The sequence below is a fragment of the Cyprinodon variegatus genome, unplaced genomic scaffold (assembly GCF_000732505.1).
Source record: "Cyprinodon variegatus isolate N-32 unplaced genomic scaffold, C_variegatus-1.0 Scaffold714, whole genome shotgun sequence".
Taxonomy (NCBI): Eukaryota; Metazoa; Chordata; class Actinopteri; order Cyprinodontiformes; family Cyprinodontidae; genus Cyprinodon; species Cyprinodon variegatus.
The window spans coordinates 360,595-381,455 of NW_015151167.1; the positions used below are offsets into that span (position 1 = coordinate 360,595).

Consider the following 20,861-nt stretch of genomic DNA (forward strand, 5'->3'; position numbering starts at 1 on the left):
GATACCGTGTTTTTAAAAATCAATTTGATATCAGCATATGAAAATATATTTGAGTATATTATTTTTTAAAGTGTCAGAAATGGATAACAAAACTGCTATTTTCAATGACTACTTATTTTTGTCCAGCTTTAACATCAGTATAGATATCGGTTATCGGCTACATGAGTTTTAAAATATCGGCATATCGGATATCGGCCAAAATCCCAATATCGTGCATCCCTACTTTACACAACTGTGACGCTAATTTTACAGTAAAATCCAAATAGTAGTTATGCTTTATTTCTCTATTTGCTAACCAGATTAACTTAAACTGAGAGTTAATTAGTTGGCCTTGCTTTCATACTTATTTGATTCAGAACCAAGTGACCAATTGAATGTTTATTACCAGACGTTTGGTTGATCCTTAAGAAAACAACAAGAGAAAGTGTAGCATTGCATGTTTACCAACAAACACTTAAAAGCAACATTTTTATATATTTTTAACTATCACATGGACAGTGCATATTAATAAAGATTACACCATGTTGAATGTGGCAAATCTGCTGTTAGATACTAAAACAGTATCAGAGGGATCTCAGAATATACTTAATATCCGTAATATTTTTATTTTTGTAATATTATGAGTTTATTTTCTTATCCCCTTGGCTTCATTCTCCTGACTTTATTCTCATAAAGAATAAAAAGAATTAAAAGAATCTAACCTGGCCCTATTACTCCAGTACTGAAATAGTTCTGCAAACTGTGACTATTCTGGAGATGTTCCCCCTTAATTCTCATAATATGACCTTTTTCTCATAATATTACCAATTTTGTCTTTTCTTTTTACTTTATTGTCCAAGGAATTTTTATATTAGTACATATATCATGTCACTTATATGTTAATAATTTTATCTCTTTAATACTCCCCCAAAAGTCTGCTCCTAATCTGTGTCCATATCAGTTCGAAAAAGTTTAACCAATTGACACGTTTTTATAAAATAACGAAGAACATAATGTTTAGAATTAACCCACTGATTGTTGTTTTCATAACAGGTATATATATATCATTAATAAATTGGTGTGTGATTATATAAAACTGTAATGGTTAGAGCTAGGGTAATAGTAAGGCTGTAGAAATTAATGGAAAGGCCCTGCAAAGATGAGTGAGGCAAGTTGATGAGTGTGTGTTAAAAACGCTGAAATTCAAGCTTGTTTTGCAGATGGTTGCAACACCTCTCTGCTGTGGTCTGTGTGTTCACATGCATTCAAATGGTGAAATTGTACAGAGAGGAACGACGTAGAGTCAGAAATAACTTATGATGTGATCTCTAGTTATTTAGACAGTCTAAGAAATGTCATGAGATCAACACTTACAAACCTATGCTGTGATCGTGCCCCCCTCAGTGAAAACTCTGTATGAGAAATTCAAATTAGATTAATTACATCAGACATTATTCTATCAGTGTTAAAATCCCCTTTGTTGATCATCGTTTTAAAAATAAATTCATGAATGTTAATTTTTCCTAACAATACTTGAAAAATAAATAAAAGATAATATCGGTCAAATGACTGACATCCTGCTGGGTAGGTTAAAAGAAAAATTATATTGAGTAGGTTTTCGTGACATTTATAAGTCACTACGGATTTGCCTTTTTAAAACAACAACTCTGAGAATATTGTAAATATTATTAGTCTTTATATGAATTGACTAAAAATGTTAGCATGTCGACAAGCATTCTGTTGGAAACTAAACAACCATTTTAAACAGGTAAAATGTTAATGAAAGATGATTTATTTCATGTTCACACATACATAAGGAGAATGAGTCTTTTTTTCTTATTATTTTGAAGCTGAAATTGTAAGTTAGAACCTTCCTTTCCATCCATCCATCCAGGCTTTTTTGAGGAATCCATATTTTAGTTAGAAATAAATAAAAACTTTATGGACTGTAAAAATTAGATGTTGGTTAAATCTGAAAAATAAAAATATGTAGGGATCCTCTAAATAGATAAAAACTAATCTTGCTCCACTTGACAGCCCTAATGTGAAACGCTGTAGAATCAGTTGTTTGATTCTAGTAGAGTACCTAATTTGACTATTTATAGCACATAATTACTAATTTAAATGAGAAAAAAAGGAAAAGAAAAGAGGAACCATAGAATAGAGGCATAAAAGCAGAGCACAGAAAACTAGGACGACCAGATGGATTGTATCTGAAACCAATAAGACTCTTTGTAAAACCAAATGCATCGCTCTTTTTTTCTAGAGTCGCCCCCCCCCATAATTCTAAGAGTCAAAAATTTCTCAGATTTAATCAGTGCACTGAAAAAACGATCTTAAAATAAGTAAAAAAAAAATCTTAAAATAAGTGTACTTACCCTTAATTTGAGTTGGTAAATAAGATGATCTGTCAATGGAATAAGTATGTGTAGCCATAAAGTAAGATCATTTGATATTACCGTATACACTTGAAATGAAGAGACTGCAGCTGTTTTTTTCTTATAATTTAATGAAATGTAAATTGTCTCATTTTACTGGCAAAATTCCTTAATTACCTTTATATTCAAGAAAAACTGCACTTAAGAAAGACTTAGATTTAAATATTTGCAGTGTGATCAACAGATTAAGGGGCTGATACCGATTAGTTTCGATCAGCAGCCAGTAGCTTAAAATGAACATGGACGCTGCACACGGTACGTACATGATCTTTAGTGTTACCTTTCAGTTCTATCACGTAATTACAGTGTGATGTTGGGCAGCTGTGCAGCTTCAAACAGGCGCGCACACACATCCACATGTTGTGTTGTCTCTTTCTCAGTTTCTGCTGGGCAGACACATCCCTCATCCTGCTTTAATTGGACTGTAGTGACTCAGTTGATCCAGAGGAGCAGCCATGCCCAGCCAGGGCAGGTTTATTAGCCTCCATCAAAGGGGCTCTGTCAGCCTTGATCATCTGAGGTTACATGGCTCTACATGGCTCCTGCTGAGTGTTTCACCTCTAGTCTGTGAGCACACTGTGGGTACTGCAACCTCACATAAAATAGTTATTTATTTTAGGCCTTTTCATTTACCCCTATGCAGTGGCGGTTCTAGACCAAATGTACCAGGGGGCCAGGAGGGGGCCAGCCTGTTTTCATGGGTGCACAGAAAAACATGAAATATATGAAGAGAGCTGCATGAAGTGAAATTTCTATTCAAATAGGTTTAATTAAGATCCTATTTCTTATTAGGTCAATATACATTCATAATTTAGTAATTTTACATATTTTTGACTTAATGTAAGTCAAAATTACAATTTTCTGAAATAAAATCTGAATTAGAACTCGAGAAAAACTGAAAAATTCAGCTGTAAAAATTAGAGCATTTTTTTTACTTTTTTTGTTGAGAAAAACATTTTACAGATGAAAACTGAGATCCTATCTTAACACCACTGAAGCTATCACCTTATTGTATTTAAATAGTAAAACAGAATTTGTAAAGAAAAAAAAATGAAATAAAGCCAATGGACCTATCAGTAACCCTGTCTGTTCCAGTACATATATTATGAGTACAGTATTATGTCTCCAGTACAGGGGCCATAATAGGGGCCAAGACATGATCTCCAAGGGCACTGGCCCTCTTTGCCCCTGTCTAGAACCGCCCATGCCTCTATGAGCCATATTTCTTTATGCATACTGCCCTTTACAATGGTTGTGCTCTGTTTTTGCTTTTTTTTAACAAATGATGGATATAACTGGGATGTTCTTGTCAGAATAAGGAGCGCACTGCTGGTACGGTGGATCGATGCCAAAGTTTTAGCCTATCTTTAAAATGTAATATTCTGTCCAATTATTGTTACAAACCTCACTGTATTTTGGGGGATTAGAAGATATATGACAAAAAACAAACTGACACACAACTGTGAATTGGGAGAAAAAGTAGATATGGTTTTTAAAGGGTTTCTTTAACAATCATAATTCAAAAAAAGTATTAATTCTATATTTAGATATATTAGATAATCTGAACTTTGACTGAACCATTATAGCACATGGATACGCTATAATCTAAACCTCTAAATTGAATATTTTTGCTGTATGTTGAAGTTAGGCCAAATTTGACCAGCTCTACTGTGTTTTCTGTACAAAAGTATCCCCCAGAATGATGCTGCCACCACCATATTCCTACTTAGGGATTGTTAGGATGACATATAGTGTCTCCTTTCTTTATTTTGTATCTTGATGACCTGAAAACCTTCTTCCATAAGGTTTTTGAAATTGTCGCGCACATTGCTTTTGTAAAAGTATAAACAGGACTTTTGGCTTTTTCCAATAGTTGATTTATTATTCCTACTCACCCTTAAAAGTCAAGAGGATGCTGATTTACAATAATGAGGCATCTTCTATGCCTTCACTAAACAACAGAGATGAAATACATTAAGGTGGATGCTATTACTAATTAGGGGCCTTCTGAAGGCTCTTGTTCTGAGGCTTTTTTAGGGGAGTCAAATTAAAAGGGGTTAATAAAAATTCACATATCCCTTTGAGACTTTCAGTAGCCATTAAAAATCTTGTATAATTTCAGATTTATGTTACTTTGTGTCAATCTATTACAGAAAAGTCCAATAAATATTTTTATTTGTTTGGCTCTAACAGGGCAAATTGTATAGAAGATGAATGAAAAATTAATACTTTTGCAATTTGATTTAAGTTGTCCTAATTTGGGTTTGTAAATGCATGACTAATAAAGTCGGTGAAGCAAAAAAGCATTCGCTTCACTGCTTGTCCCTCCTGAAAGCTGCAACAAGAAAACCCTCAGCGCACTTAGTGGCTCCTCTGTTTCGAAAAAAAAAACCAAAACAACCTAGTTTTATTATGGATTGCTTGAAATTTAAACCTGAAAACACAGCAAGAACACAGCGCCAAAATATTTTCCTGTGTGATTGTAAAAACGTGCAACACCAGTACAAACATAAGCCTCATTTGGCTGGAAGCTGAATGACCAAAGCTGCATGTAAAACGAATGACTGAACGCCTTAAAATAGACTCTACTGTATGTGTCAGGTTTTGTTCTTGTTATTTACTAAGTACACAGAAAAATACAGTCTTAACACGACATCATTTGGTTTTAATTCAGATAAAGTTATTTGTGTTCCACCACAAATCTCACCACAAGGCACTTTACAAACAAACTGCTCCTATTAATGCTGATTTAATATCTAATCTACACGTGGGAGTTGCTGCCTTTGCCTGACATCATTTTTTAGCAAGCATTTGATGACAGTAGAAAGGAACAACTCTTTTAATTTATATATATAGACCTTCAACAAAATGAAGTTTGTAAAAAGCAGCCATTGATCCAACAAATGTTCTGAGGAGAGGAATGGATAGATTAAAGGCTTAGTTTTGTAATTTCCAATGCAGAATTGAGATTGAGAGACACAACATTTTTAACTTTTATAATTCATGCAGCTTTTCTCCCTGCACCTCATTCTCTGGTTGACAGTAGCAGGGGAATTATGACAGACCACCAGCTTACACCATGGATGTACAAGCAGAAAATAAAGCTATTTTAAACATTTTGACAGCCAGTCTTTGCAAAAGGGACAGACATTCGGTACAGTTTTTGCTGCTGATTGTGTAAATTAGCAAGTGGCACATGCCGATCATGTCAATCTTTTAGCCAATTGCATTTTTGTCATTGTCCCCAAGTCTTACACCACTAATGCCCAGATTTTCATCCACTTGTTAATCCATGAGAGCTACTAAAGCAGACACAATTGTAGCTATAGGATCCCTCTGCAGCTTCTTTGTTTTACAACTAGCAGAGTTACTGTAACTGATAAATGCGCAGGCAGACAGACAAAAAAAGCAGATCCGCGGACGGACGTAAAACTGGGAAAACATTGCAATAATAACTTCTTCATGTCTCTAACTACGTTGCTTGCTGTTTTATATCTTAGGGTTAGGGTCAGGGTTAGGATTAATTGTATTTTAATATTCTATGTTCTTGAATGGTGCGTTAGATGCGCATGCGCATACGACGAAAAAAACGTCCAAAACGTACGAAATTACGGTGCATATGTTTTCGTACGATTTCAGACGAACTCATAATGAGAATTACACTGATAGAGGTTGTTCCAGCTGAAACAGACTGAATACAGTAGCAGGCTATAACTACATTTACCATTTTTTTTGCTTCAGCCTGCTACTTTTGGTTGGCATCATGCACATCACTGCATTTCATTGGTTCGAAACATATCCGTATTCTAGGCTAATCTTGCTTGCAAGGTAAGGGCAAGGGTGCAAGCATAAACCAGGCTTAAAGCAGGTATGTAGTGGGCCTGCTGTACTTTTTTATGAAAAATAACTGTCAAAAAGTAAACAGGTTATTGGCGTCACTGGGAACAAAAGTTATGTCAATATTCTGTCTTCATTTGTAAAAAAAACTTTCCTTCACACTGCATTTTTATCAGGGAATCATTTTTATATTAATAATGGATGGAACATGAGCACACCAAACATTATTATAACATACAATACGCAGTGAGTTCTATGGTGGATCTCAGCTACTGTAACCCTGTCTTCAACCAGTGGTGTGAGAAGAACTCTGCTCTCAGTTACAAAGAATTGACTCCACAGTTTTCTATTCAAATATTCAACTGAACAATCAGCCAGCAAACGCTTCAAGATCATTAAACTGTTGATCTGAGCCGGGTACCAAGTGCATTTCTAAAGGGGTAGAGAGCCGAACAATTGACCTTGCACCAGCTAACGCTACATTACATTTCCAAGTAAGAAAAAGTTTTAATTGAAGACTTGAAGCAGATCAAGAATACCATAGAAACAGAAACACTACTGTTGGAACACATCAGATGTATGTAATAAAGGCTAAACTCCCAAATATCTCATTGCAATCATAATCTCTAATATCATTAGCTAACATCTGAGTCTTGACAAATCTAATTCATGAGTCTGAGGCTGAGTCTCTAGTTTGACACAGATGGTAGTTTGACTTCGGGAATGTGTGACTCATAAAGTCAGCGAAGCCACAAATTGTAGCACCTCACTGCTTATTCCCAAGAGTCCCCTAAAAACTACAGCTGGAAATCCTCCAGACATCCTCAGCCTCTGAACGTGCTGTACCTGCAAACTGGCAACCAGATGTCATACACTTCCTTCATTAGTGGAGAGATCAGTATTCATCATGACAGTGCATCAAAGAGTTTCTGTAGTAGGAAGAACCTCTGACCCATTAATGTGTCGTTTTTCCATTGCAGCAACCACCATAACTTGTGCTGATGAAGCCGGATGTTACATTGTCTGTTTTTGACATTTTTATTTATTAAACATTTTGCAGACCTTGATAAACAATTATGGACTAAAATTGGATAACATTTGAACGAAAAATATTTTAAACCTGGGATGCAGTATTGCATGGTTTGCATGACTTTAAAGGCTTGCTTAAATTTTTTTTTTTTGTATTTTTCCAAACTCCAGGTCTTGCATAATTGACCTACCAATACAAATATCGGTTTTTATTAAATGTTGACCCACAACATAATTTATATCTCAAAAAAGTTTTCAGAATTTTTAGATCCTGTATGCTCTATGTCAGATGGAGGTTTAGAGCTTTAAATTATAAAAAACGGTGCTGTAATTAAGTTCAGCTTGTTGATTTGGCAGCTAACCAGCTGCCAAATCATAATAGAAAATAGTTTTGTATCTATTATGCTTTTCAGAGTGTTTGTTATAACACATCACTGGTAATGAAAATAATTATTTTAGAGCTTTCTTCACACAGAAACATCCAACTGTAGACTGATGATTGGTTGTTATCCATAAAGCACCATATTTTCAGATCTCAAAGGAGGATTTCTTCATTTTTTTCTTCTTTTTTTTGCCAATTATTCATTTTTAGTCACAGTCTGTTATATTTTCAGTTCAGTGTAGTTCAGTTTAATCATATAGCGCCAATTCACAACACATGTAATCTCAAGGCACTTTACAATTCACCAGATCATACAGTCAAATTGATTCAACGTTTTCTTTCTAAGGAAAACCAGTTGATTGTATCGACTCATTGACTCGAATGCAATCCCTCACACTAAGCATGCTTGTAGCGACAGTGGAGAGGAAAACTGCCTTTAAACAGGAAGAAACCACCAGGAGAATCAGGCTCAGTGTGAACGGCCATCTGCCGAGGTCGACTGGGGTTCAAGACAGAAGCAGAGATACAAATAGCAACTGTAAAAGGCGGCCCCTTCCAGTAAACACACTGTCAGAAGATGAAGAGAGCACATCCAGCCAGTCACAGTCAGAGAAAAAAGACTTCGCTGAAAAACAGGACTATCTCCAACATCTTCAAACAAAGGTGACAGCTGATATTTCTCTCCAGAGTGGTGTCATAGCAACAGGAACAGACGAGGCAAAGCTACTATGAGAAAAAGCAGAGAGACCATAAAGTTAGAGATTGAAGTAAAAGATTCTGCAGATTGGGAGAATAGAGATAGAATGAAGCAGAATGATGAAAAAGGGGTCCCTATGTCCTCCAGAAGTCTAAGCCTATAGCAGCATAACTATAGCGATAGCTCAGATACATTCTTTCATACTCATCTTCTTAAGCTCTGTTTACATGACAACTAGGACATTTTTCCGTTTGTGACATTTTAAGTATGATCTGTGTTTACCAGTTAAAGTGGGTGATTCCCCTGCCATGCCACTAGTTGGCAGTATGTTCCTTCAAACCACTAAATCCTTAAGCGAATGCGCATATATTTACAGATTAAGTCTGTGCTTTGTTCTTTATACAAACTTTATACAAACTTCATCAATTAATCTGAGTTTTTTGCACGAATTCCAAATTTTCTTCAGCTCCTTTTCTTTATTTTTAGTTTTTGCCACAATACAGTATGTACCGCAGCTTTTTAAGTTCCCTACAGGGTGTAATAAACCCATTCCCTTACATTTCATTAGGACTGACCGTGGGCATTGTACTCTCTCAGCAGATAAGGTACTTCTAAGGACCAAATGTGATTAGTAATTGTGCGCCCAGTGTATGCCTTGGCACCCAAGGCAATAAGATTATAAGCATTAAATGTTATTTTTTCACCCTGGATTTGGTCTCTCAGGCTAGAAGCTGTCGTGTATATATGAGCGGGCCGTGGGAGTTGGAAATAATGTATTTAGAACATGTTGATGTGTACTTTTCCTGATATAGAAAAACGCACCATTTACTTCCTGTGGATTTGGTTTGGTTGTGTTGGAGTTTAAAGTCAGTGTGTACAAGTTAATCAATCTTCTGATGATTTTCAGTCATTCGCTCTTACAGAGCTGCATGCAGCTGCATTCACACCGTGTCCTCCCAGCGTTCACTTTCCCTCCTACTGATATTCCCCTTTGATCAGAAGCTGAAGCTAACAAAATCCCCTCTTATTCGCTTACCGTACTCTGTTGGAAACACGCTGGGAATGACTGAATGTTTGGGAACATTCTAAATGGATTGATGAAAGATGAAAATGTCAGTCACTTTCATCACCCACCCCAGAAATGACGGATGTGGCACATGTAGTGTAACAGATCCACATAGGTCTACCTATTAGGCATTACTAAGAGTTTCAACCTGGATACTAATTCAAAAAACAGCTTCCAGAGTTGTGTTGGTTTGGAGCTGGGAGTACGTTGGCTGGAACAACATGATCCTCGGAATACCACTGTTTACTCCATTTGCTGGAGCAGAGGTGGGAGGGAGGGGAAAGCCAGCTGTGTGATCAGTATTGATCGTGCAGAGCTCGCTGCGGGGCAGATTTGTCCATGTTACATCTGTGATGTATTTGGTGTGAATGAAAGTGTGCAGCCGTGACCTATGACTGGATGTGTGGTGTGGAAGGGTCGTCTGGGGGAAGTGGCAAAGCAGAAATGAGGGATATCAAAGGTTTTTACAAAAAGAGAGTTCAGGGGTGATTCGTCAAACTGACGGCGACGTGTGCATAGTAAGGGTCAAAAGAAGGGTAGAGACAGGAGCCCAGCGGCGTGAAATTATAGACTGCCAGTAATCATTTAAACCCCTGATCAATTACTCTTTTGGCAATGTTTTATTTTTATATGTATGAAGCAGAGTTTGCACATAAAATATTGTTGATTTTTCATGAAGTCCAATAGATGCTTTGTTTTATTTATTTATTATCTTTTGACAAATAAAGCTCAAACAAAGTTTGGTTTTGATCCCCTCTTGTAAACATTTTATTGATCTCACACTGGAGAAATCTACCTTTGGGAGCAGTGGGCTGCCATCGTGGGACGTGCGGGGAGTAGTGTGGGGTTAGGGGTCTTTGCACAGAGACCCAGAGTGGCAGTCTGTGGGAGTGGGGCTCGAACTCAGAACCTCAGGATTCCAAGCTCTATGCCCTAACCACTAGGCCACAGCTCCTACCTACCTTATTAATAAATTGTTTTAGTTTATATCTTTATATACTTTACCTGACAAACATTAAAAAACAAAAACAGTGTAGTCCTGTCTAAGGCAGGACATGAAGAGCATTAATTAGAGAAGCAGCCAAGAGCCTTATGGGAATTGTGTGGGGGCTGTAGAGATCGACCAGTCGGGTGGGAGAATCTGCTAACAGGAGAACTGTTAGACATTAATTTGTTATTGTTAAAAGAAACCTAGAAGAAATACTTAAACTTAAAATAATTCAGCTGTATTGTACAAGACTGGACAGAAGTAACAGTCTTTAGATGTTTAAGAAATACCCCAAAAAAGACTTGGAGGTTTTTAAAGCTGTGCATTTCATGCAGTTTCAGACATTTGTTTGGAGCTAAAGCCATTAATCATGTTCCTTCTATGATTTGTATAATCTTTTTTTTTTTTGTCATATAAAATCTCAATAAATACACTGGATGCTAAGTGGATCAAGATTTAAAAAGCAGCAGACTCCAACCTGGACAGGATTGGTTCTTTAATCTCGCCTAGCCTCATCAAACCAGAAGATTATTACTTTAACTGCATCTACTATTAAAAGTTTGAGTGCAAAAAATTACTGTGGTGAGGGATGGCAACAATATGGTTGTTTTTAAAATAATATATAAATTAATAGGGGCTCAGTTTTATCTGAAGTATTTGAAAATGCTGCCCTCTTGTGTCCATACTTATAAATGAAGTATTACAAAGTTTTTATTCCTCCCTTTGAAGCATTTTATAGATCATAAATGTCTCTTTATATTTCCAGGTGATGGTCACACTGTCCAAACTTTCCCACACAAGCATCGCACAACAAACTGGAATCAGGTCTGTTGCAATGATTATAGTTGACACACAAAAACATGGCTATTAATTGTTTTATAAAAATTGTTTGCTTCCCTTCCACAGACCTTTTCCTACAGAGGAGAGAGAGGAAGAAGATGAGGACATCTACAACCACCTAGAGGACCTAATCGAGTAGGTTTCCTCCACTTACCCGCTTCTGCTCTTTTATTAGACTTACTTTTGTCTATTTAGTTTAATCTTTTTCTGCCGGTGAAAACCCAACTAAACGTTGCAGATTAGGGCAGCATTTGTTCCCTGGGTGTTGACTGGAAGGCAGCCACCTCCTCCGCTGCTCTCAGTGTGCGCTCAGCCCCCCCACAGCTTTTCTCAGTTTACCACAAGTTGTGTGGGACTGGGCTTTCATCATTTGTTATTCACGCCCTAATTAGCACAAACTTATGAGCTGATCTTTGCTAAATAACAGATTTTGAAACAAAATAACTGCTAATACTTAGATATGCCAGAAATGATATTATTAATTTAATTTCTTGCCCCGGAGCACGGAAAAAAAAGAATAAAAACTATCAAGTCATGATTTTTTTTATTTGCAATGACTTCATCAAAGCATGTTGTGAGATTTATGATGTTTTGGGATTAAAAACAAAGCATATAGTTATATAGTATTACATAATCTGCAATAACTTCAAATAGGTCAGCTGGTGCGTATCCACTGCTGTAAATCCTTTATCTGAACACAGTGCACCGAAATAACACAGTAGCCCTTTTAATATCGATTCTCTATATATTATTGGAACCAGTCTGCCAACTGCCATGTTCTTTTTTTTTGTTTCCTATAATAACTGCAGCTTTAATGCTGCTGCATCCTCGTTTTAAAACACAGTGGTATGAGAAAGGATTCGACTTTTCTACCATTTATTCAATTAAATCTTGAGGATTTCAATATATTTTGATGGGATTTTTTGTGGTAGACTAATGCAGAGTGGCTTAAAAATTTCAGTTTTTTCCAAAAAAGTCTGGCACACATTTGTGTAAAGCCCCCTTGAGTAAGTCAGACATATAGAGCATTGTTGAACATATATATTTTTTTAATTTTCAACTGGATGAGAATGGAGTTTTATTCAGCCATTCTATTACATAGACTCTCATTGTAATTCTGGTTGTATTTAGTGCTGGATGATATTTATATAGTTGGGTATACCTCCACAGTCGTCAACTTTCTGCTGCTTTTAACCAAAAATCTCCAGAGCTCTGACTGTCTTGACTGTCCCAGCTGAGAAAACTAGGCCCACAGCATGATTCTGCCACTGCTACCCGATGGGGATGGGGTTTATGGGTTAAAGATCAAATACAAAAACATCCAATTTTCCTCCATCCCCAAACAGAACCTTCAGTGATGGATTTGTTTTCCATGAAGCACAGATTTGTTAAATGCCGACCTGATAGCACTGCCGTCAAAAGGTTCTCCCACCTGAGCTGTTGATCTTTGCAGCTTCTCTTGTTTCCACCAATCGCCTGATCTTGATTCATATATCTTGGTGGTTTTGCTGTCTTTTCATACAATTTCAATTTCCAAATGACGGATCGAATCTTTAAGATGTCTAAAATTTGGAATATTGTTCTATAACACACTCCTGGAATAAACCTTTCTCCATTGTTTAACGAACCTCTGAGCCCTTCACAGAACCGATCATACTGAGCTTACATTATACGCAGGTGGACTCAACCTACCGCTTGATTATATTTGAATGTTTTATAACGTTCAAATAATAAATTTGAATTTGTGATTTGTGTATGTTTCATGGTAAAAGGAGCTTGAGTTCAGTCTTGAGCTACTTTCTGTTAGTTCCTCATATAATGCCCTGAAGTTTGAAATTGTAACATATTGAAATGTAAAACCGCAGCAGAGCGGGTTATGGATATTGTTATTACTCTTCAGTTGAATATCCTGCTGCACTGTAAAGACAGAGGCCGATGTAATTTAAACCAGTGGGGGCAGACAGGTCTACAGTAATAAAGATGTTGGGAAGCCCGACAGTGATCTGATCTGTGTTTAGCGCCGGCAGCTCCTATCGTATAGGAAGTAGTCTGCTTGTAGCAGTGACAGAGATAAACACGGCTTTCTAAGTCAGCGGAAGGATGGGGAATTTGTCGTTAGAACTTGGGGGTTTGTCGGAAAAAAGCCTTTATTCATAATTGATATGAATTTCTTTACGTTTAGTCTTATATAGCGGGACATTGAGGTTCATATTGCTTAACCACTGGCTAAGATTATCTTTCAACCACAAACAGTTGGCAGGGTGGTACAAAAGCAGATGTACATCGTTATATCATCTGCATAGAGTGTCATCTTGGGGGTCACAAAGTAGCTAGAATCGACATACAGCAGCCAAACCACACGAAATCCTTATATCTTAAACTCATCATGCATGAATATATATGATGAGTTAAGTATTTCGGGTTTTTTTTCTTGAACTTCTTAAGATACCTGGCGATTTCTAATAAAAAGCTCATAGAACATATAAAAGAATTTAGAATTTTATCAGACTAATCTTTCAAAAACACCAAAAAATAGTTCCCCAGCTAAAAAAAAAACAACAACCTTTTGTTATGCTTATCTCTATCACAAAAACATATCCTATAGAACGAGAATGCAGAGATGTGTTTCCTGCAAAACAAGGTCAAACAAAAGTGTTGTGAACATTTGTACAAGTAGTTTCAACTTTTTATGATTTTATTAAAACCTAATATTAAACAGTGGGGTTATTTCATAACTATATAAAAAATATATACTCAAGCTACCAGTTTGGCTTGAAGGGTTTTAAAATTGTGTGATTATGCTACTATGATGAGAAAGTAATTGATTTGAAAGCTTCTGACTTATTTTACCTGAATAGATCCCTTTCCTCACTAGTGGTTCTCCATTCATTGAGAAAGAACATGATTTCTTTATGCCAAATCCCACAGTGTCAGCTCTCCTGCTGACTTACATTTCTAAGCATTTTGTAAGTTGTTCCTGAACCACTTTCACGCTCCTGGATTTAAAGCGGCCCTCTCCTCACAGGATTATTCCGTGCCGCAACCATAAAAGCAGAACTTTTTGTGAGCTTTTCCTGTGCTTGCTGTGAAAAAAAGAAAGAAAAGAAAGTGAGGATAAAACACCAGTGTTATGTCACGAGGTCCAATTCACACGCTCCATCCCGTGTGTCCGCAGTGAGAACGGCGTGGAGGACGAGGAGGATCTGTACGCCTGCGTGTACGACGACGAGGAAGGAGGGGAGATCTATGAGGACCTGATGAAGACAGAACCTGTTCCTGCTCCGGTTCGTGCTCCAGACGTCACCTTGAACACAGATCCAGATGCTGAAAAAACTATTTTTTCAAGCAGCAATATAATCTCATAAACTAAAAAAAGCTAAATCTTTTTACTTAGTGCCTAATCTGTCTTCAAAATGAAACAAAATATAGTTATTAAAAGTAGGACAAAAGAAATATAATTTCATGCTCATGTTAGATTTCTATATTTTCCCTGTATTTGTTTATTAAAAAGGAAAAAAATAACAGTTTTTCCCATGTTGGCAGACATTAGAGAGCATGTGTAACCCCTGACCTCGCTCTGAGGCTTGTATCGGATACATCTGGTTCGTCAGCCCACAGCACTGACACATGGTAACCGGCCTACGTGTGTGTATATGTGTGTGTGTGTATAGACGTTCCAGAGGCAGGCAGAGATTGACATCAGGAGCTGCTGTTTAACAGAGATCAAGCAGACAGAGGAGAAATACACTGAGACCTTGGAGTCTATACACAAGGTACGTACAGACTGAAAAATGGCAGTCATTACCCTGCTTTGAAGGAGCCGTAACATAAGACTGGTAATATGCTTTACATTCTAGATCCATAGAGTTAATGTTAACATTTCGCACGATAATGTTTCATGGAAGCACACTGAAGTGTTTGTGTGTAGTTAAGGAAGACGTATGTGGCTCCTCGCTTTCTGTATGATGTTATAGTGTTGGAAGTTCAAACCGATGGTCGCTAGAGCCTCAAATAATGAGGAAAACACATTTGGAAGGAGTCACTGAAAAAAAAACTTGCTTCCTGATTGAGAAAATGCATTTTTCTATCAGCCCAGCAGGTATTCATCTCTCCATGGCACCCTGAAGTAGGCTTATATAATTAGAAGAGGATAGTTTTAGCCTTGTGCTGTCAGTACTTCCTGTCAGCGCATATTTTGAGCACTTTAACAGATCCATTTAGAGTTAAGGTGAGTATGTGTCTGGCTTGAATTGAATATGCTCTCCCTAAGCTGTTCTCAATGTCTATAGGAACATTTAATTTCTGTTTGCTTGGTGCATGAATGCAGCCTGATGCTGAGCACCATTCCTCTTAGGTCACTCTTCAAATTGGTGAAGATAAAAAAAAAAAAAAAAATCATGCCAATTATAAAAGGCATGTCTGTTTTGCTCAGGCGGTAATTAAGGCAAAGAAAAAGGAAGCAAATAATCTTTAATGTTCATTGTTAGACTGTTAAAACAAAAGATTTCATATTACCATTAGATCCAATCTTTATCACAACAGATAAAGCGTAATGTACAGTACATCAGAAAAAAAAATAGATAAGATTTCTTCAGTTAAAAGTAATTTAATGATGAAGATGAAAACTTTGCAGTTTTAGTATTCCATAAAACACACATTTTCCTATGTTTCCTATATTTTTTGTTCTTTGGGATGAAATCAGAGTACTGTAATCAGATTATGCAAATCTCAAACAGATAAACCCTGATTTGAACCCAGAACTTTCTTGCTGCAAGATAACACCACCAACTACCCTAAACACGTACTTGAAAAACAAGCCAAAACAAACAAAAAATACATTAAATTAAACTAATGAAGTTGTATCAGACTTTCTTTTCCAGAAAAGTGTCTCAAACTCACAGCTAAACATGTTGGAAGACCTGAGACACTCAGTCGGAATCATAAATAAAAAGCAGCTAGAATAAAAATGGTTAGTTATGTATATAAGAGCTTGTAAAACTGTTTTTGTCATAAAAAATAGATGGCATAATTGTGAGGTCTTTATCATGGTTACATCTAACTGCCTATAAAAAAGCTTAAGCTAAGTACCAAATTGGAAGGCAGAGTATTATTTGCAACTTAAAACATCATTATTATACTTCATTCGAAGCTCATCAGCATTCAGTTGTAATGACAGAAAACCTTGTTTATTAATGCATGTTTTTTAAAAAGGATTTCTATAAAACATCATAAAATAACATAAAAAAAACAAGCTCACTGTAGAAAAAGTACAGAATTTTATTTTGCTATTTTTCAGGTGAAAATAAATACGGAATTAAATACGAATATTATGAAATGATAGTTTAAACACAATTTCTTGTGTAAAGAATTCTTCCTTCCTTCCTTCCTTCCTTCCTTCCTTCCTTCCTTCCTTCCTTCCTTCCTTCCTTCGAAATCAAGAGGCAGATTAATATAATCTGGAAAAATTATTTTGTTTTTTATCAAAAACTGTTTAGAAAAGATCAAATCCTACAGATGCCGTTCACCTTACTCAGCACTCTCTCAGGGCTGTAGGAGACCCACAGCCTCCAGACCTCCAGCCAGAGCTAGCTGTCTTCTTCCTCGTTTGAATGTTCACATCTACCTGGCTTGATTTCCCAGTGGAGTGACTCAGTAAATGACTTTAGATTTGAAGCGGCTGGTGGAAGTTAGTTTGGCTCTCCCACTCCATTGCGATGCAGAGCTGAGTATGCGCTGCAACTTCTTGAAGAGGGGAAATCATTAAATTGCACACTCTGAAAATAAGATTACTGCTGAAAGCCAGACAGGTCTGGTTGTTTCTGCTTACTGCAGCTCTTTGCAGCTTGACCTCCATAACACAATAATGCCTTACCCAATATGACTTTCCCGCTATTGCTCTCATGAAAACAGTTTTCATTCTTTTCTCTGTTTCTCCTGCAGCACTTTATGTTGCCCCTCACTACATTTTTCTCTACGGCTGAGATGGAGAAGGTGTTTGTAAATATTAAGGTAAGTTATTGTCTTTGAATACAGTCAGCTTGAAATAACAATTATGATTTTAATTTACTAATATAATAATATTCCCCTTCTGACAGCTTGGGATTGAAATTAAACTATTATGGCCACACTGCAGCATAACAAACGAAGAATAGTTTTTGCCTTGACCTAATCACATACTAACAGAATGACAAAAAAATGCATTAATTCTCTCTGTATTTTAAAGTTACTTGCTAAGGGAGTCAATATGTCAATGGATGTATCAGGACTTAGTATGGTTAAAAAACTGATCAATTTTAGATACTATTTCTAGCTTATCAAGAAAGTAGAAACTTTACAATGACAATTATTTTTCAAATGTCATTACTGTATAAAATGGTCCATTACTGTAGCTAAGACCATAAGAAAAGCATTTCTATCACAAGTTTAATATTAATAAGGCCATATACCCATTTATCCATCATCATGGCAGTAGAATCTGGGTGCGCTTTGGCAGCTTTAGCTCCCACTACCACCAGTGTTAGTGTTTTATGCCAGGTGCTACTTGTGTCTTTATAAGTGTTTGCATCAAAACTTTTTTTTTTCGCCACTTATTAAATTTAATCATTAAGCTTTCCTCTTTTTATTAACACCACTGCTGGGAGTTGCTAACTCACATGGCTCCATTGCCTCTCAATGGTTACTCCGTCCTTAGTTTTTTTTTTAAGAGAGCATCACCGCCCAATATATTCTCATTATCAGTTCGTACGAAAAGTTATGCACAGTATTTCGTACATTTTTGACGTTTTTCCTCGAAAATACAGATCAGTGAGCATTCGTAGCCAGGCAGATGAAAAAAGCAGATCCGCAGACGGACGTAAAACTGGGAAAAACAGTGCAATAATTACGTCTTCATGTCTCTAACTAGGTTGCTTGCTGTTTTGTATCTTAGGAGTAGGGTCAGGGTTAGGGTTAATTGTATGTGAAATTCTATGTTATTGAATGGTGCGTAAGATGCACATGCGCAAGGATATCCTGTCTTGAGCCAAGACGTAAAAATACGACGAAACACGACGAAAAAAACGAAAAAAAAACATAAAAAACGTACGAAATTACTGTGCATAACTTTTCGTACGATTTCATACGAACTGATAATGAGAATACACTGCACCGCCACCTACTGCATTATTGTTTTATAATTGTGCACATGTGCTACCTACTGTGAGATATGTCATTTACTCAAAAAAGCTCTTTGTTTATTATTTAAATAAAACAAAAACAAAGTTTCAGACAAGGAAATAATGGTCAATCAATTTTGCTAGGGATTGTTCCGGTTAAACATTTTCCTCTATTCATCTGTTATGATACCCATATTTTAGCTTTGAGTTTTGACCGACAGTGGTGTTGATTCAATATGACATCAGCACCAATCAAAGATACTTTTATAGTTTATGGCCCTTTAGTTTGGATCATTAGGATAGCTCTGTTGTCAATATAGTGTGATGACCAAGGGTTTAACATGGGCTAGTTTAATATTTCTATGTTGTTGGCTGTAATAACTGAAATTTATCTCTGACGATCGGTGTTAATTGTCTGTTTTCCAGGACCTGGTTGAGGTTCACAAGAGTTTACTGGTGGATATCCAAGAATCAGTCCAAAACAGAAGTTCCCAGAACCTTTACAAAATATTCATCAATTTCAAAGAGAGGTATCAAAACAAACAACCCCAGGAACATTTTAGTTTTGGTTGTTCTTTGTTTTTGTTCTTCATCATGTCATCAGAGTTTCTCTAAAGCAGGATATACTGTAGTTTTTCATGCTTATGACATAAAATATTACAGACTCTGAGCTAGATGATTATCATTTTAACGTCACAGTGTATTCAGATTTCTCTTTTTTACAGTGTCGTTAGTTTAACAGTAGTACATTAGCTCCGGGACATTAAATGACTTTATGTCTTTAAAATTATTATTAAAATGAAGGAATACAGTCAAGCTATGATAACCTGTGACAGTTTTGTAACCAATCTTTTCTTCCTTTTGTTTTTCATCCAATCCAGGTTGTTGATCTATGGGAAATATTGCAGCCATGTGGAAACAGCCATCGCCACCCTGGATGACATCTGCAAAAACAGAGAGGATGTACGCATGAAACTAGAGGTAAACAGCTACATATCTGCTTTTAAACAATAAATAAATACTCTTTTATGATGCAGTGTAAAAAAATGCAGTAGATTCAGCTGCTTAGAGTGGATGGAGGGTGCCCTCAAGTGGGCATATGAGGCATTGCAAGATTGGGATAGTGATAATCTGCACGTTTTAAACCTGTGAAGCATTAATTCGAAGAAAATTGTGCGAACATACAAAAAAATTAAGACAAATTCATTTTTATTACTGGAATTGAGTAAAATAGTATTATAAGTCTCTAATGTATAGTTGGAAGTATTTATCATTGACTCTTTTTTTTTACTTTATGCAGGAATGTTCAAAGAGAGCCAATTATGGCAAGTTCAGCCTGAGAGACCTGCTGGTGGTTCCCATGCAGCGAGTGTTGAAGTATCATCTCCTTCTGCAGGTAAGGCATTCTGGACTGTCATGTTCCTGGTCAGCTGCTGTCTTTAACTCTGAGGACCGTCTTACTGTAAAGTTACTAAACTTGAATAGTGCCATGAATATTAAAAAAAGAAATATTTTCTTCTCTTCTGAGGATTAATGGAGCCAAATTTCTGTATAATAATTAATTTAATTGATAGTTGATTTTATAAGATCATTATGAGTGTATTAAAAACAAACAGAGTCATTAGTTTTCTTCTGTGAGAGAGTAAGAAATGTTTAATTTATTAAACCACAATAATACAAACCATCTTCGTAATTAATTTGTCCAAATTTCTGAGTCACCATGTTTTCTGCGGACCTGTTTTCAGTTGGGTTTTTATTATGTCAGTCTGTATCATTACATCAAACTGTTAAAGACAATATTCTTATCAACTTTTAACATTAAATTCTCAGTAAATGTTAAGGTTCAATCTGCATGTCACTGATCTAAAACAAATGAATCCCTTTTGTAACCTGACAGCTGCGATGAAGCGATTTATCCACTAGAGGCAGCATTGACCGTGTTTTACATTTGTCCTTCAGGCTGTGCTGCTCATCTGGTCTTTTTTGTTTACCTGCTTTATGGCTGAGACTTTAGAATAGATGCAGCGTAATTATACCTCAGTAGAGACAATTGGGGATGAATGCATAGCAGCAAATGAATAAAGCGAGGAGAGGAGGAGAGGTGTAACAATAAGGACAAACAACTAGAAAGAGAGTGGAAGCTTCTTCAGACACTCATCTACCCTTTTAATTTGTTCATTATTTTATAAGTAACAGTAATGATATGATTAATAGTAATAGAGATTCCTACAATAGTATCAACAACAAAAAAAGAGCAAAACGGACTGTTCAAAATGCCCAAATTTTGAAATGACACTCAGAGCTGATGAGGCTCTAAATTTAGTTGAATGTTTTAGGATAAATATAGAACCAGAAGTGTCAGATTTTAAGCTTGATGTTCTTTTTTTTTTTTTTTTTTTTTTCTAGCGGTGGTTTTGCGCCGTTTTTTTTTTGTTGTATTTGTCGAGACTT

At 36.3% G+C, this 20,861-nt stretch overlaps 1 protein-coding gene across 1 annotated transcript in view; it reads left to right on the forward strand.

Annotated features, from left to right (window-relative positions):
- Positions 1-20,861, forward strand: part of LOC107097675 (guanine nucleotide exchange factor VAV3-like) — a 131,338-nt gene that overhangs the window by 59,259 nt on the left and 51,218 nt on the right. The window contains exons 3-10 of the mRNA XM_015394920.1: positions 11,183-11,241; positions 11,323-11,391; positions 14,432-14,540; positions 14,928-15,029; positions 17,197-17,265; positions 18,837-18,940; positions 19,292-19,391; positions 19,711-19,806. Coding sequence (XP_015250406.1) covers positions 11,183-11,241; positions 11,323-11,391; positions 14,432-14,540; positions 14,928-15,029; positions 17,197-17,265; positions 18,837-18,940; positions 19,292-19,391; positions 19,711-19,806 — 708 coding nt within the window. The remainder of the gene's footprint in view (positions 1-11,182; positions 11,242-11,322; positions 11,392-14,431; positions 14,541-14,927; positions 15,030-17,196; positions 17,266-18,836; positions 18,941-19,291; positions 19,392-19,710; positions 19,807-20,861) is intronic.